The 13359-nt window shown below is 42.8% G+C and overlaps 1 protein-coding gene across 5 annotated transcripts in view; it reads left to right on the forward strand.

The window, feature by feature from the left end:
- slc2a9l2 (solute carrier family 2 member 9, like 2) overlaps positions 1–13359 on the forward strand; it is a 69134-nt gene that overhangs the window by 37349 nt on the left and 18426 nt on the right. For all 5 annotated transcript variants that reach the window (XM_076014471.1, XM_076014473.1, XM_076014470.1 and 2 more), the window contains exons 10-11: positions 4145–4246; positions 4395–4470. In XM_076014471.1, the coding sequence (XP_075870586.1) occupies positions 4145–4246; positions 4395–4470 (178 nt within the window). The remainder of the gene's footprint in view (positions 1–4144; positions 4247–4394; positions 4471–13359) is intronic.

Here is a 13359-nt window from a genome sequence, read left to right on the forward strand (position 1 = left end):
TCCAAAAGAGTCACAGTCTCCCAATGCCCTGCTTCATTCCACACTCTTCTCATACCAGCTGTGGCAACACTATATATAGTGACTAAACCGGAGCAGATATATGGTGTTGCAATATGCCGCCTCCTTGATATAAACATAAATTCTCACTTTGAGTGAATTAAAGATACAACAGTTAAATTGGTGATTCTATATGACTGTACACAGACTGTATACAAGTGTTTTCCATTCAATTATGGAGCATTACATCCTCTTTTACGGCTCCGCGCCGGCCCTTTAATGGGCTACTTGCAAGGCAATTATTAATAATGCATGTGGCTACGACACGTAAGGTGGGCGATGAGGGCAAACGTGCCGCGCTTGCAAATCCGATGCTAATGACAAATCCAGTGCTAAATTGTTCCCCAGTCGCCCCGAGCCATGCACCCAGGTTTATCTCGCCCCTCGGGTCGCACAACATCTAACAGCGCCGTTAGGAAACTCGGTTCGCGGGACAGCAGAGAGGAATCACCTCGGCTTGTTTGTCACTCGGCGGTGGATGTTCTCATGTTTGCGTCCCAGGTTTTTTTTTTTTATTTGTCTTCAGGTTTGAAGTGCTTCTGAACTTTTCAGGGCCACACGACCGGCTCTGGGCCCGTGGCGCTGCGTAGATTTCCACATCACCACCTTCGCTCTGTTTAGTTCCCCTCTGGGTCACGTCTTCACTTGGTGTTTTTACACGTTAATAAGCTGCAGCCTGGAGTCAAAGCACTTCTTGCACTCCCCTTTTCCTCAATATCTCTCCTTGGCTGTTATGATGCCCCATGACGTCACATTTAAAAGAGCCTTTTGAATTGTGGATCTCATTAAATCTGAATGAAAGCAAAAACAAAAAAAACTCCTACTTGTTTTTTAGCCTTTAATTAAACCCGTGCTGCGAGTCGTCCTGCTGTTTTTCTCTGCTTCGCCTCCCATTCGACTGTGAAAGCAAGCTGAACAAAACAGACAAAACCGCGGTGCATTTTTTGGCCCTAATGTGAAATGATCCTCGCCGAGATTCTGCCCTCCTCTCTCAGTGCCCTACTGAGCCATTGCCCTTTTGTGACGCCGTGCTTGTCACCACGCAGCCGGCGAGACTGTGGAGCGCGTGCCAGCGTGCATTAAATCACCGACATCCAGCCGCGGCGTCGCACTCGGCCGACTCCTCGCCAGCAAATTCTATTTGCCTTAACAAACAATCCCTGCGTGCAGCAGCAGCCGCTGCGCTCAATAACGGAAGGCTTTTCAAGCTCCGAAATATATCCTTGGCAATGATTGACTTTGTGTTTTAATCATCCCCTGCAGAAACGGCACATAGATAGTTAATGTTAAACGCTTGCTGGGCGTGCTGGGCTGCATCTCCGAGGTTTTTGTGTGTGTGTGCGTGTGTGCGTGTTTTTTATCAGCCGTGCTGCAGAAGAGAACGTCGTGCATGTGAAGGGCCACCAGCGCCCGAAGCTGCGGCCAGTTGTCTGTAATGGCTCATCAGCTTCATGATGATGAATAATGTCCAGACATTTTATTCATGCCAACCTGCAGGGCCGAAGTCATCAGTCTGACCTCTGGAAGGAAGGAACACATGCTTGTGTTCAGTCTGGTGTGTGAAACGTCAGTGTTCCACCCAAAGCTGTCGCTACCCGAACCCTGTTATGCTGCAATCGCTGTTGACAAATAAAAGGCAGGGCAGCTTTAGACTCATTTTACAGTACAGTGTAGAGAAATGGGGAACCAATCACATTTTCCTCCTGGTTCTTTTCATACCGTGATGCTGCTGCCGAAAATCTAAGAATAAGTTAATGATTATGATGAAAAAAACAAACACACGCAGGCTGATTGCCGCACTGTGGTTTGGTTTCAGTTGTCAACATTCCCTCACTCCAGGAAGGGACCGGAACAAGACAGAAGGCTCAACTCTACCCCTGAGTGGAGCTGGAATAAATTTAGTTCAAACACTGATATGCAGTGACTCACGCCAAGTGTTGCCCAGTGCATGAAATTAAATATTTTCGGTGGGACTTTCCCAAATGGAAAATGTGAAAATTATTAAATGTGAAGATCATTGAAGAGAAATTTTCTTTTTTAACCCAAGGTTCCCTAACCACGTACAGTTCATTGCGTTAATGGGACTCAATAAACTGTAGTTAAACGTAGCATACAGCATGCAGAGAAGTCAAATGTAATAATATGACCCGAAACACAAAATAAACCATGAAAATTGTGTGTGTGTGTGTGTGTGCGCGCATGCATGTGTGCGTCTGGTGGTGTGGGGGGACAAGAACACACACAGAAGCCTAAGGGAGGGGGGAGGAGTTGCAGCTCAGAAGGTGATCAGCAGCTCCTTCTTGTGCGTGTGGGAGTGAATGCCAATTAAAAGCCAATTGACACGTTTATTTCTGTCTCGGGAGGCTGATCTGCGGCTGGCGAAACAGACTAGCGTCTCTATTATGTCGCTGTCTGTACCGCAGCTTCCTGCGGATCACACACACACACACACACACACACACACACACACACACACACACACACAGATGGATGGACGAAATACTCTTGCCTCTTGCTCTGTCAGTGTCCATAATGAGCTGCGGCTTGGCCAGTGATTGGCCTGCGTGTGTCGGCGTCCCAAGAATAGATTTGAGTGCGTCCGCGGCGTGGGTGGTGTCTGACCTGAGGACGGTTCTCTGTCCTCAAGGGGCTTCGTGGGGTGTGTGAGGATGTTATTGCAACGGGCGTACAGCCACGTGGAGCTGGAGCGGAGGCTCGGAGCTCGGTACAGTTGGAAGTGCTGCCGAGCAGGACAATAAAGGCCAATGTAAACCATCCTGGACTGGTCTTCCCATGCGGAGATACAATCTGTGCAAACACCAGTGACCTTTTCGTCACAATCTCAGGAAATGCCAGCAGTCGAGGCGGCGGCATGAATACTTGAACGCGGCGAGGTTGTGGTTGAGGACGTCTCGGGCTTTGCCCCGGCTCCTTAAGGCAGCCGTGCTTCAGTCCAGTGCTCATCTCATGTTCCTCAATGACCCGGGCAGAAAGACCCTGTGGGTTAGAGATTGAGAGGCAGCCTTGGAATTATTGATGAGCCACTGCAGCAAGGAAAAATCTTTGCGTACTGTTTGTGTACCATGTCATGCATAATGCATGGACGGGAACAAAGTCCCCAACTTTGAGTGGCATTCGGTGGCAGAGATGCGAAAAGCTGCCGCAGGACAACTGCCACTCGGTTACTTTGGAATCTGCGGCGCTTCTCCGTCCGCGTGTGAATGCGACGATGTGACACGTGGCAAAACACTTTGCGAGAGGGAAAAGCTGTCAAGCAGACGACAAGCGTGTTTGTCCCACATGGCAGCCTTGTTGTGAAAACATACACAAGTCCTCAACAGGTGACTGGGGTTTCATCCTGTTTTGGTTAATTAGCCAGAGCACCGTGTCACATGACCGTGTGATCCGTATAGTTACATTGCATGGGTTTGCGTTGCTCAGTTTTGATCGCGAGAGGTACATTTACCTGTCACGATCGAGGGTTTGCATAAAAATTGCAGTTGCCTTAAATAAATTATATTTCTTTACTGCTTGATTTGCCAATGTCAGAAGCTTTACTCTGGAGATTCACTTTGTTGTAATGCGAGCCTTGACCATCATTGTTACTTTTTCTTTATTTACTGTCATCGGGCAATCACACTTTACTTCCTTAATCTGTACATCCTCTTGTGAGCGTATTTATTAATCCTTATTATACATATATAAGACTTTATATATGTTATGTAACATGTATTGACATTTTACAGGTTTTATGACTAATTTTACTGCAAGTTCTATTCCATTTCTGTTTCCCATTAGAGGTTAGGGTTAGGTTACTTTTTCAAGCATAAATGTTCCTTATTATTGTTCCCATTTTTTTAGATCTTTTCATTCATCACAGAGTCCAGTCTGAGCTGCTACACAATTGATGATGATTGACGAGTATCCACAAAAATGGCACCTCTAGATCTGTTTGCAGATTGTTCTCGTCAAAAATGTTCATTTCTTTTAATAAAAGGCAGAAGAGACGACAAGAAATAACTGAGTGAATTCTACTGGGAAACATGAATGATGTCTCACGTCGTACTATTCTTAAACTTGTCCTCAGGGCTTAGTGATCGAGCGGATCGGGAGGAAGCCCCTGCTCATCTTTGGTTTCTCTGCCATGGCCTTGTTTTTCAGCCTACTTACAGTGTTCCTCAATTTCCAGGTAAGCTCCAAGTCTACCTCCTTCCTCACTGACCTCGTTTTCCACACACACACACACACACACACACACAGCTCACGGCCCCTTTGAGTAGGATCGCTCTGCATATACACTGATTATATGTTCACCGCATATCATCCATCTTCTCCAGGACAGAGTTCCATGGATGCCCTACCTCAGCTACATCTGTATCCTGGCTGTGATCGCGTCGTTTTGCTCCGGTCCAGGTAGGACAGCACATTAACGTTGCTCACCTGAATCTTTAAGTCCGGTCTGCTTCCATTTCAAAAAGCTGCTCCTCCATCTTGACAACTTCCAACTTGCTGCAGTTTTATTATTCAGTTTAAGTATCACAGAATACACCATAAGCTTTTTTTTTTAAAGACCAATAAAAACAGGGGTAAAGGCGAGTGGATGGCAATTGTTACGCAAAAGCCTCCTGGCTTGTGCAGATGTTCCTCGGTGGAAAACAATGTTTCTCCCTGGTGACTTTAGCAGTGCTTTTTAATTTTACCTCTTGCACCAAAACAAAGCCTCAAGCGGGTGAATGAAATCTGATTGGTCCAAGGTTTGTTTGCAATTACCCTCCAAGCCCAAGCGCTTCCTATGAGCTTTTTGCCTGATGGATAATCTAAACAAAACCCACCGAGTCTGGCATTTTTTCACCTGGCCTCGTTATCTGTGAGCTCCCAGCAGCAATCAGGCATGCAGCCTTTTGTCCAGTCCCCCTCTTGTGCCTTTCAAAGACCTGACGGGTCGACTGCATGTTAATTAGTAACAATAAATAGGCCTCTGCGTGTCTTCAGTCCCCGCACATGTTTGATGTGAAAAAAAGATCCATGCAGGCGCTCTGCCAGCGTTCCAAGTCTGACATTGGGTTTCAAGGTGAGACGATTGCCGCCACCACACGTGCACGTCTCTTCTACAATGATCATGCCTGCGGGAAGTGTCAGCGCTGCAAAGTGACCCTGTTGCAGCACATGACCAATGGAGTATGAAAGAATTTTTTCTTTTTTTGAAAAGTAAGACAAAAAAAAAAGAAAGGACAGTGGTTTGATTCTCCCCCAGTTGAGGGACATTGTTTAGCAAGATTACAACAAACTTAAAAGCTATAATTTGGTCGCACACCTCCGCTACAACCCAGGTCCCACTGCTCTGATCCACCTCATCACCGAGACAGGAGAGATCCTTTATCATTTGGTGCCTGGATCTAACAATGATTTATGGCCTGACGAAAACAAAAAACGGAGACGCTGAAGGAATGTTGAAATGAGGGGAAAATTCACATGAGGGGAGACCCCAAGCCTCTAAGGGTGTTGGGGGGTGGGGGAAGGCGTGTGGGTTGATGATACATGAAGGAAAGAGAAAATCGTCTCTTCACCATGGAAACAAGGTCCCAGATATTTCAGCGTCTTACGAGGCCTCGGAAATCGTCCGGCTCCATGACAGAAAAATAGCTTCTCGTAGATGAATGTAATGCTGCTGCTGCTGCTTGATTGGATCTTAATGGGATGTGGTAAATGAAATGTGAAGCTGAATGAAATGCGAAGTTGATTGTTTATATATTATTTATATCATATATATATATATATATATGTATATATATATATATATGTATATATATATATATATATATATATATATATATATATATATGGTGGTGCGGGGGGATGAACATGTATGCGTATTTTTAGTCATTTGAATGACTGCAATGTTACAATAAAAGTTTTAGTGGTTCAATAATTCTTTCTTTCTTTCTTTCTTTCTTTCTTTCTTTCTTTCTTTCTCATCTCATCTCATCTCATCTCATCTTAATGATGATGTGTCTCTCGGTGAAAACGATGCCACAGACCCAACTGTTTCTCCGGCTGCCTCCACTCGGCTCTCTATGCTGCACACGAGCAACGTTTGCACCTCACACAGTCTGACAGGGTTGCAGCTTCCTGCAGGGCTCAGCACAGCTGTGCGTGCCTGTGCAAAGTGAAGCAGCCACGGAACAATGTGTGATAGAGCTTTCACGCCTCTTTGTTCAGTGTTCCCAGCCAGTGCCGACCCCACTGGAAACAAATCTTTTATTTTATGAAGAGGGGGATGACATAGGAAATCTAAGTGAGCAGCTGGTCATTTGTGAGGGTCTTGCCTGAGATTTAATGAACTTGCTTATGCCTCATTGTTTCTCACGGAAGATGTTTTAATAGACATCTTCTTATGAGAACAAAGAAGCACTCTTACACCATTAATCTCCACCACGGCGGAGCGTTTTCCCCAAGCACAAGATTAATTAAACTACAAAAAAAAAAAAAGAATCCAAAACCTTCAATTACAATCCGTTCATGGCTATGAGCTTAAGTACTAAAGGCAAACTGCACAGCACATTTAACTGCTGTGATTACGTTTTTCATGCTGGCTTCCACACCATGGGAGACGGCATTTGCAGTTTTTTTTTCCTTCCGCATCTTAAACATAGAACTGCGTAATTATCTTTGTAATAAATGATAACAATCCTTCAGAGTGAGAGATGAAGTCCAGACCTGAAAAACAGAGTGTACACATTCACATTATAATCATGTACGCATTGTAGCGAGACAAAAATATTCACATATTTGTTAACATTGTACACTCTACTAAAGCTTGAGGGGCCATGTGTCTCCTCTGTGTCCAAAGTAATATTAACTCTGGGATAAAAAAAAAAACAACAACCAAAAAACAAACAATTTAGGACAAAACTAAATTGGTCGAAGTGCCGAGGCTGCTTGAAACAACGTGTTAAAATGTTTTAGAGGCGTTTTAGCTCAGTGGTTTCCACTGTTTTGAGTTTCACTCCTAGCCTTAAGACCTGCACGTGCGTGTGTGTGTGTGTGTCTGTGTGTGTGTGTGTTTGTGCATGCGTGCACAACCTCCACATGTCTGAGTAGGTTCTTCCTCTGCTGCTCTGCGGCCTTAAACAGAAAACAATAGAGAAGAAAGAGACGTCTTGAGGCTGCAGCGTTGTGTTTTGCTCCTCGTCCTCGGCAGTCACGATCTGGTGCACGTGCAGGACACAACCGCAGCATCCAGCAGTGTGCCAATGGCTTCTTTAAGTGATCAGCCCACTTGCTGTAACCGCTGTCACCAGCGTGCTGACATTTACCTCACATGAAATTGACAAAAGGTGAAGCTTTCAGAATTCACTTTCAGTCATCTTATATCAGATGATTGGCAGGTGAACCGCTGTCGGCTAAAGCCAATCCATTCTTCTGTCCAGAATTGAAGCTAATTGGATTCTTTTATACCTGCAGGGATGTTGAAAAATGGGTCGGGGGTTTCCGCATAATCATAAAGCCCACCTATCTCAGAAGCAGACGCCTGCAGGAAAGTTCCAACCCCCAGGTGCCATAATCAGACTCCGCCCCCTCTGCCCCAGTGTGAAAAATGAGGTTTGAAAGACCCAGAAACAATGCTTTATCTAACACTTATTTGAAACAAATTATACCAAATTCTGATCTGAACTTGAGCCTGAACTTATTTTCCCTTTTGGTCATCTATTCAGTTGGCACGTGAGCAGAAATATTTGGCTCCGTTTCTGATGCAGCGCTCAGAGAATCAGAATGATAAAACTTTGTTCAGCAAAAGAAACACCACTACAGCCCTGGTGGTGCTGCTGTTTCTTTTTCTTTTTGTAACTTAACAAAATGATCACAACAGCGTCATTCATTTTGGCTGCATTTGCGCCACAGGTCTTGATGTATTGTGACGACTGCAGATCCATTTAAGCTCTCTTGGTGTCTTCAAATTGGCCTTTTAAAAGTCTGGCCCGCCTGCAGAAGTAGTTCAGTGCCTGAACTTCCCTTATGAAAGACCAACTTTTGAATAGCAGTCACTATGATAAAAGTTCTGTGACTACCTTACAATGAAATATATGTCATATAATGTATTATGAAGAAACGAGTTAAGAGCACATCATTCGAAGAAATTCTTTATTTGCCATTACTGAAGCCCTTTCTTCGTCTATTCATCCATTCATCCATGCAAATATACTTTCTTAAAGAAGTGTGAGCACTCTTGACACCAGGCGTGATGCTTCAGGCAGAAACTGTGGTCCTCTTATCAATGAAAAATAGATCAAAATGTGGCTCTCCATATGGCCGTCACTGATGTTCAAAGGAGGAACACATGAAGCAGCTCGTTGGCAGACCTTTATTGGACTGAAATGAAATGCATGTCGTCCCCAAGAGACGCAAACGTTGTTCATGCCTCTTCAGCCGAAGAGATCTGACTTTATATAAAAAAGAAATCTGTGCATTTTCACAATTAATGACTTAAGAGCTTCATCGACTGTCATCGTATTTTTCCGCCTCAGTGCTCAATGTTTGTGCTGCGTTTTCTGCCTGAATCTGCTAAAAACGTGTGGAATGTAACAAAGCCTGCAACATGCTTTCATCACTGCAGCTTCCTCCGTCTGCTCCACCCGCTTTGGCTTGGCAATCACACTGAACGCAGTCGCAGTGCTGTCAAAGTGTTGTAGTCGCCTTGTTTAAAAATAAACAGGAAATTAGCTGTGTTTAACGCTCATTAAGTCAATTTGACCAATGAAAGAATGGAAAATAGAAAGCCGGAAAGCCAAATTTGTTGTTTTTTTTCTAATGTGATCAGCTCAGGAACTCAGGATTGACTTTTTACTTAGAGCTTCCTGAACTGAATAACTGCGAGTCAGATGTCCAGCCAATTCTCCCTCCAAATTACCAATGGTTCCCTTAGTTCACAAAAAACTCCACCAGATGGATTCCTGGCTCAGCATATTTCCAGAATGCACAGAGGGCCCTTTTTTTTTTCTTTCCTGAAGAAAGCATGGAGTAAAAATGGGCAGGGTGATCTGCACATTTCTAACTGAGGAATAGTTCGATATAAGCGGAAGAGGTTAACAAATTTTGAAGCAAATTTTTAGATTTTCCCCAAAAGCAATGAGTGATGAGTGTTTTAGTGCCAACAAGTGAGGCTAAAATTGTAGTTATGTGATAGGATGGCGCAATGTGGTTATTGGAGGAAGCAGTGGAATCAGAGCAGAATCTGCAGAAGAATGAGGAAAGAATTTCAGGAATTACCAATAATTTGGGGCATGGTATTGGTGAGGGTAAGAACCTAAAGCCGCTGTTGTATTTTATTGTGACTCTGAGGAAACATTTACATTTACCTGCCTACTCTTTGACTTTTTTTTTTTTTTTTTCTCGCACTAGCGATTCATTTCCAGTCTAGAAATCAGAGGGAGTGCTTTGGCTGTAAAGTCTGACATCATGTGGAAAGTAATTAGCTCGCTCCCGCTGAGTGGAAATAATAGCAGGAAAAATGTCTTTGCAGGATTAAACTCGTTGGTTTAAATTCTCATTTGCAGCCTGTCAGCCAGCGATGAGAACAACCTCCTTTTGCACAAGATGGTTTTGATGTAGACTTTTCTTAACGTTATCAACACACACAGCTCAGGCTTCCATTCCCAGCTCACTCCGTTATCCCCAGACTAAGTGCCGGTGGATCTTGCTCAACTCATTGCATCCCTTGTGCAACGGTTATTAGGCCTCTAATGGCATCCTGGTGCCGTATTTATCCTGCAAAATAAAGTAGTTGACAGTCAACACAATGTTTCTCTCTCCTCTTAATGGTGTATTGGAGATATTTTTGAATTTTTGTCACGCATCGACAAAACAATATGCAGCTAAGATTTAAAGACGCAGCGTGTGGTAGTCAGCGACATGTAATGGTAGGACAGCGTACTGCAAGCAATGTCAATGACAGAATCAAATCCACATTCTAGGCTGCTGCAGATACGTTGCCATGCTTGTTATTATCAAATAAAAACACAAGAGTGACTTATTGTTTACAGATATATATACAGTATATCTATATATCTATATATCTATATATATATACACACATACGTACGTATACGTTTTAATTTTAATTCTTGTCTGTATATTCCTTTAAAGGTTGTACACGAGGCCTCCTGGTCTCAGTTTCCATTAACGGGACTTTACAAACTGAAACCACTCAAGACAAAACTGAAATTACACAAAGCCATTTACTGGAATATTTTCAGCTTTTTAAAGTAAATATTTTCATTTCTATCGCATTCCCTTGACACCAGACCACATCAAACCGAAACCGCCCGGTGAATTCCTCCCAATTATGAGAAGATTGTTGTCATCAATAATGCGGATGCAGCATTACAGAGCTGAATATTCTCCCTGGAATCGTGTCCATACACTATGTTTTTTTAATGAATGCATTGGGTTTAATGTATTCTCACTGCAGTCAGTGTCATGAGCAATGTCGTTTTTTGTGCCTTTCACACGTATTCACTGTAGCTGCAGCATTTCCGGAAGTCCTGCTGCTCACGATGACAGCGGCAGTTCTTGCGGCGCAGCAGGAATGAATTGGACTTGAATCTCAGCGGTAGGATTTCCTCTACGGACGAACAAACATAGCATCATGTTAATAAGCCCATGCTTCTGAAAGTCTTCGGGCGTGAGTCAGTCTGTTTTTGAGCTCGCTGTGTCATAAGACAAGAATAAATATAAAACACATTGAAATTTCAACAAAATCCTGTCACTTTAATTCACCACACAAACAAACTGAGGCGCCTTCTTGGAAAGATCACCTCTGTAAATGAGATTTTAATCTTATATAAATATGTGTGAATATTTATAAAGTATAAATGTATAAATGAAATTGAATGCTAGGCGACCGATGAACAGATTAAGAATTAATGAGATATACAATTTCCCCAGAGTGGTGATAAAGCCATGTCATAATTTGCGTCATTCAAAACCAAAGAATTTTCATTTTATAGCTTATTTTATAATGAGAAGAAATTTAAAATTGGTCCGCTTCTTTGATGAATAGATTTACACAAGCTTTCGCCTTTCAGTTATTTTTGACAGCGTTTTAAGTTTGTTTGAAAAGTGGGAGCAGTTTATTTGCTGTGATTCACGGACGCTGCAATGGAGAGGCAATAAACAGTCGGTAGGTCCGTCAGGATTCTTTACTTTGCTTTTTAAAAACAAAAAAACAAAAACAACAACTTGATAATAAGCTTCTCCAATGAGGCCTCGTCCTTCATCTAGATTAACTCTTTAAACAGGAGTGTGTGTGGGCTTGAGTGAGTGTGTGGGCGCGCAGGCAGCTTTTGTTTCCACCGACGCATCAAAAATGTTTGCCTGAATGTAATGAAAAGCAGCAGGTGGTTCGAGAGAGAAAACGTCTTTGGCTTAGTCACTCTTTGAAAAAAAATAAAATAAAATAAAAAAAAACAACATACTATATATAAACCAGCAGAATGATCTTTTCAATCATCAACACATTGTCCACTGAGAAAATGGCCCTATTACTTGTTGACTTCATTGAACAAGGAGGCGACCAGAAGAGAAATATATAAGAACATAGTGGAAAAATACTTTTGGGTAAAATTTGTTTTCAAACTGTGCAGGCTCTGTTTATGACTGAGTTTATTTCATTCACTCCGGCTGCGGCTCTGATAGCCAGAGTGTTCCTTTTCCCGTCTCCAGCTGACGTTCTGAGCTGAAATAGAGAAAAAACTCTCTGACTTGTCAAATCGCTGCGCCGAAACAGAGTGAGCGCTCAGGCAACAAGTTTCCCGTGTGGATCCATGCTATTTTCCCTTGGCTGGCTGCAGCATCACCTCTATACTGATACTAAAGCAGAGTTTAAGAGCTCCGGGAGTAAAATGTCTCTCGCTTTGGTAAACAAGGAAAAAGTCTCAAGGGAGATAGGTGTTTTTACCAAACATGGTAAAAAAAAAAAAAAAAAAAAATAGAAATGCTGAGAATGGTTGGATGCTTTTCATTCAGCCGGTAGTATGATACCCAACCTGAAGGGGACACTCCATCTTTGTCATCTAACAGTTCCATTGAGTCTTTGCCTCTGCAGTTATTAACAGTTTTTGTGGTTGGTAAATAGAGTATTGGCTGGACTACTTTTTTGAAATATTGTGATAGCTTGAAGTATGTGGAATATTTAGATAAACACAGTTCAGGCTGTTTCCTCGTCAGGACAGATTGAGGAAACTGCTTTTCTTAAAAAATAAAAAATAAATAAAATAAAATAACTGAAACTGGCTGCAGTAAATTTTTGGACATTTGGTATTCTCATTGACTGGCTGTCTAGACTGTTGAGCCTACAACAACAACAAAAAAACGTTTAAAAATTCAACTCGGGGAGTCATCTGGCTTGGGGCTGAGGCGGAAAATGGTGGAAATGCTTCATTAGGAAGTTTTCACTGAGCAGTTTTGTTTTGTTTTAACCGATGCTAATCTTTCTGCGCCAACCTTTTTTACAACAGACGATCAATTCTGTCTGATTAGAAATAATTGTTTTGTATAAACCCACAATGTAACAAAACACAACCTCTTTTGACACTGTTAATTTCCATATTAACCTCTAAAACTCTACAGATCTTTTGCAAATGACGGCTGTTGCATAACAAATTTGCAATTGTAATATGTTATGTGTATATGAAGGTCTTCGTCTGAACTGGATCACTCGTGTTACGCAGAGGGTCTTGTGCAGTTATCGAATGTTTAAATGGAAACTGCCAATTTAGTGTTTTTTTTCGTAAAGAATTTCTCTTAAGGTTCTTTACACAAGAAGAAATACGGAAAGTACAGTACACTCTCCCCCCTCTCGCCCTGATGAAGAATTCACTCCGCTATCAAACTGAGAAGACAAGACTTCATCAAAGAGACGGCCGGACAGGCGGAAAAACAATTGCAGACGGACAGCTCAAAGAGGAGGATGACAGAAGACCGCTGAACAAGATAAATCGCCCTTCGCCTGGAAATAACCCCGGAGAGCAGCCAGACCGCTGCTCCTACTGGGGCGGATAATCAGATCCAGCCAAAGTGACACTGGAACACCTTCTGCTGGGAGAGGCATCTGCTGGAAAACTAGCATCACGTTGCGTTAAACCACTCGCTTAGTCAAAGTCAATTTTTTTGTCACAAGGCAGAATTGCTGCGTCGCTGTTTGCGGCAGTTGTTGTTGTCCTTCAATGCATTTCTTGGATGGTCACACTTCAACTCACACTCAGAGCAATCAGATTTCAACATACCTTCAATTCTTGCTCTTCC

The sequence above is a fragment of the Nelusetta ayraudi genome, unplaced genomic scaffold (assembly GCF_046127955.1).
Source record: "Nelusetta ayraudi isolate G7.1 ecotype Tasmania unplaced genomic scaffold, CSIRO-AGI_Nayr_v1 ptg000168l, whole genome shotgun sequence".
In the NCBI taxonomy this organism is placed as follows: domain Eukaryota; kingdom Metazoa; phylum Chordata; class Actinopteri; order Tetraodontiformes; family Monacanthidae; genus Nelusetta; species Nelusetta ayraudi.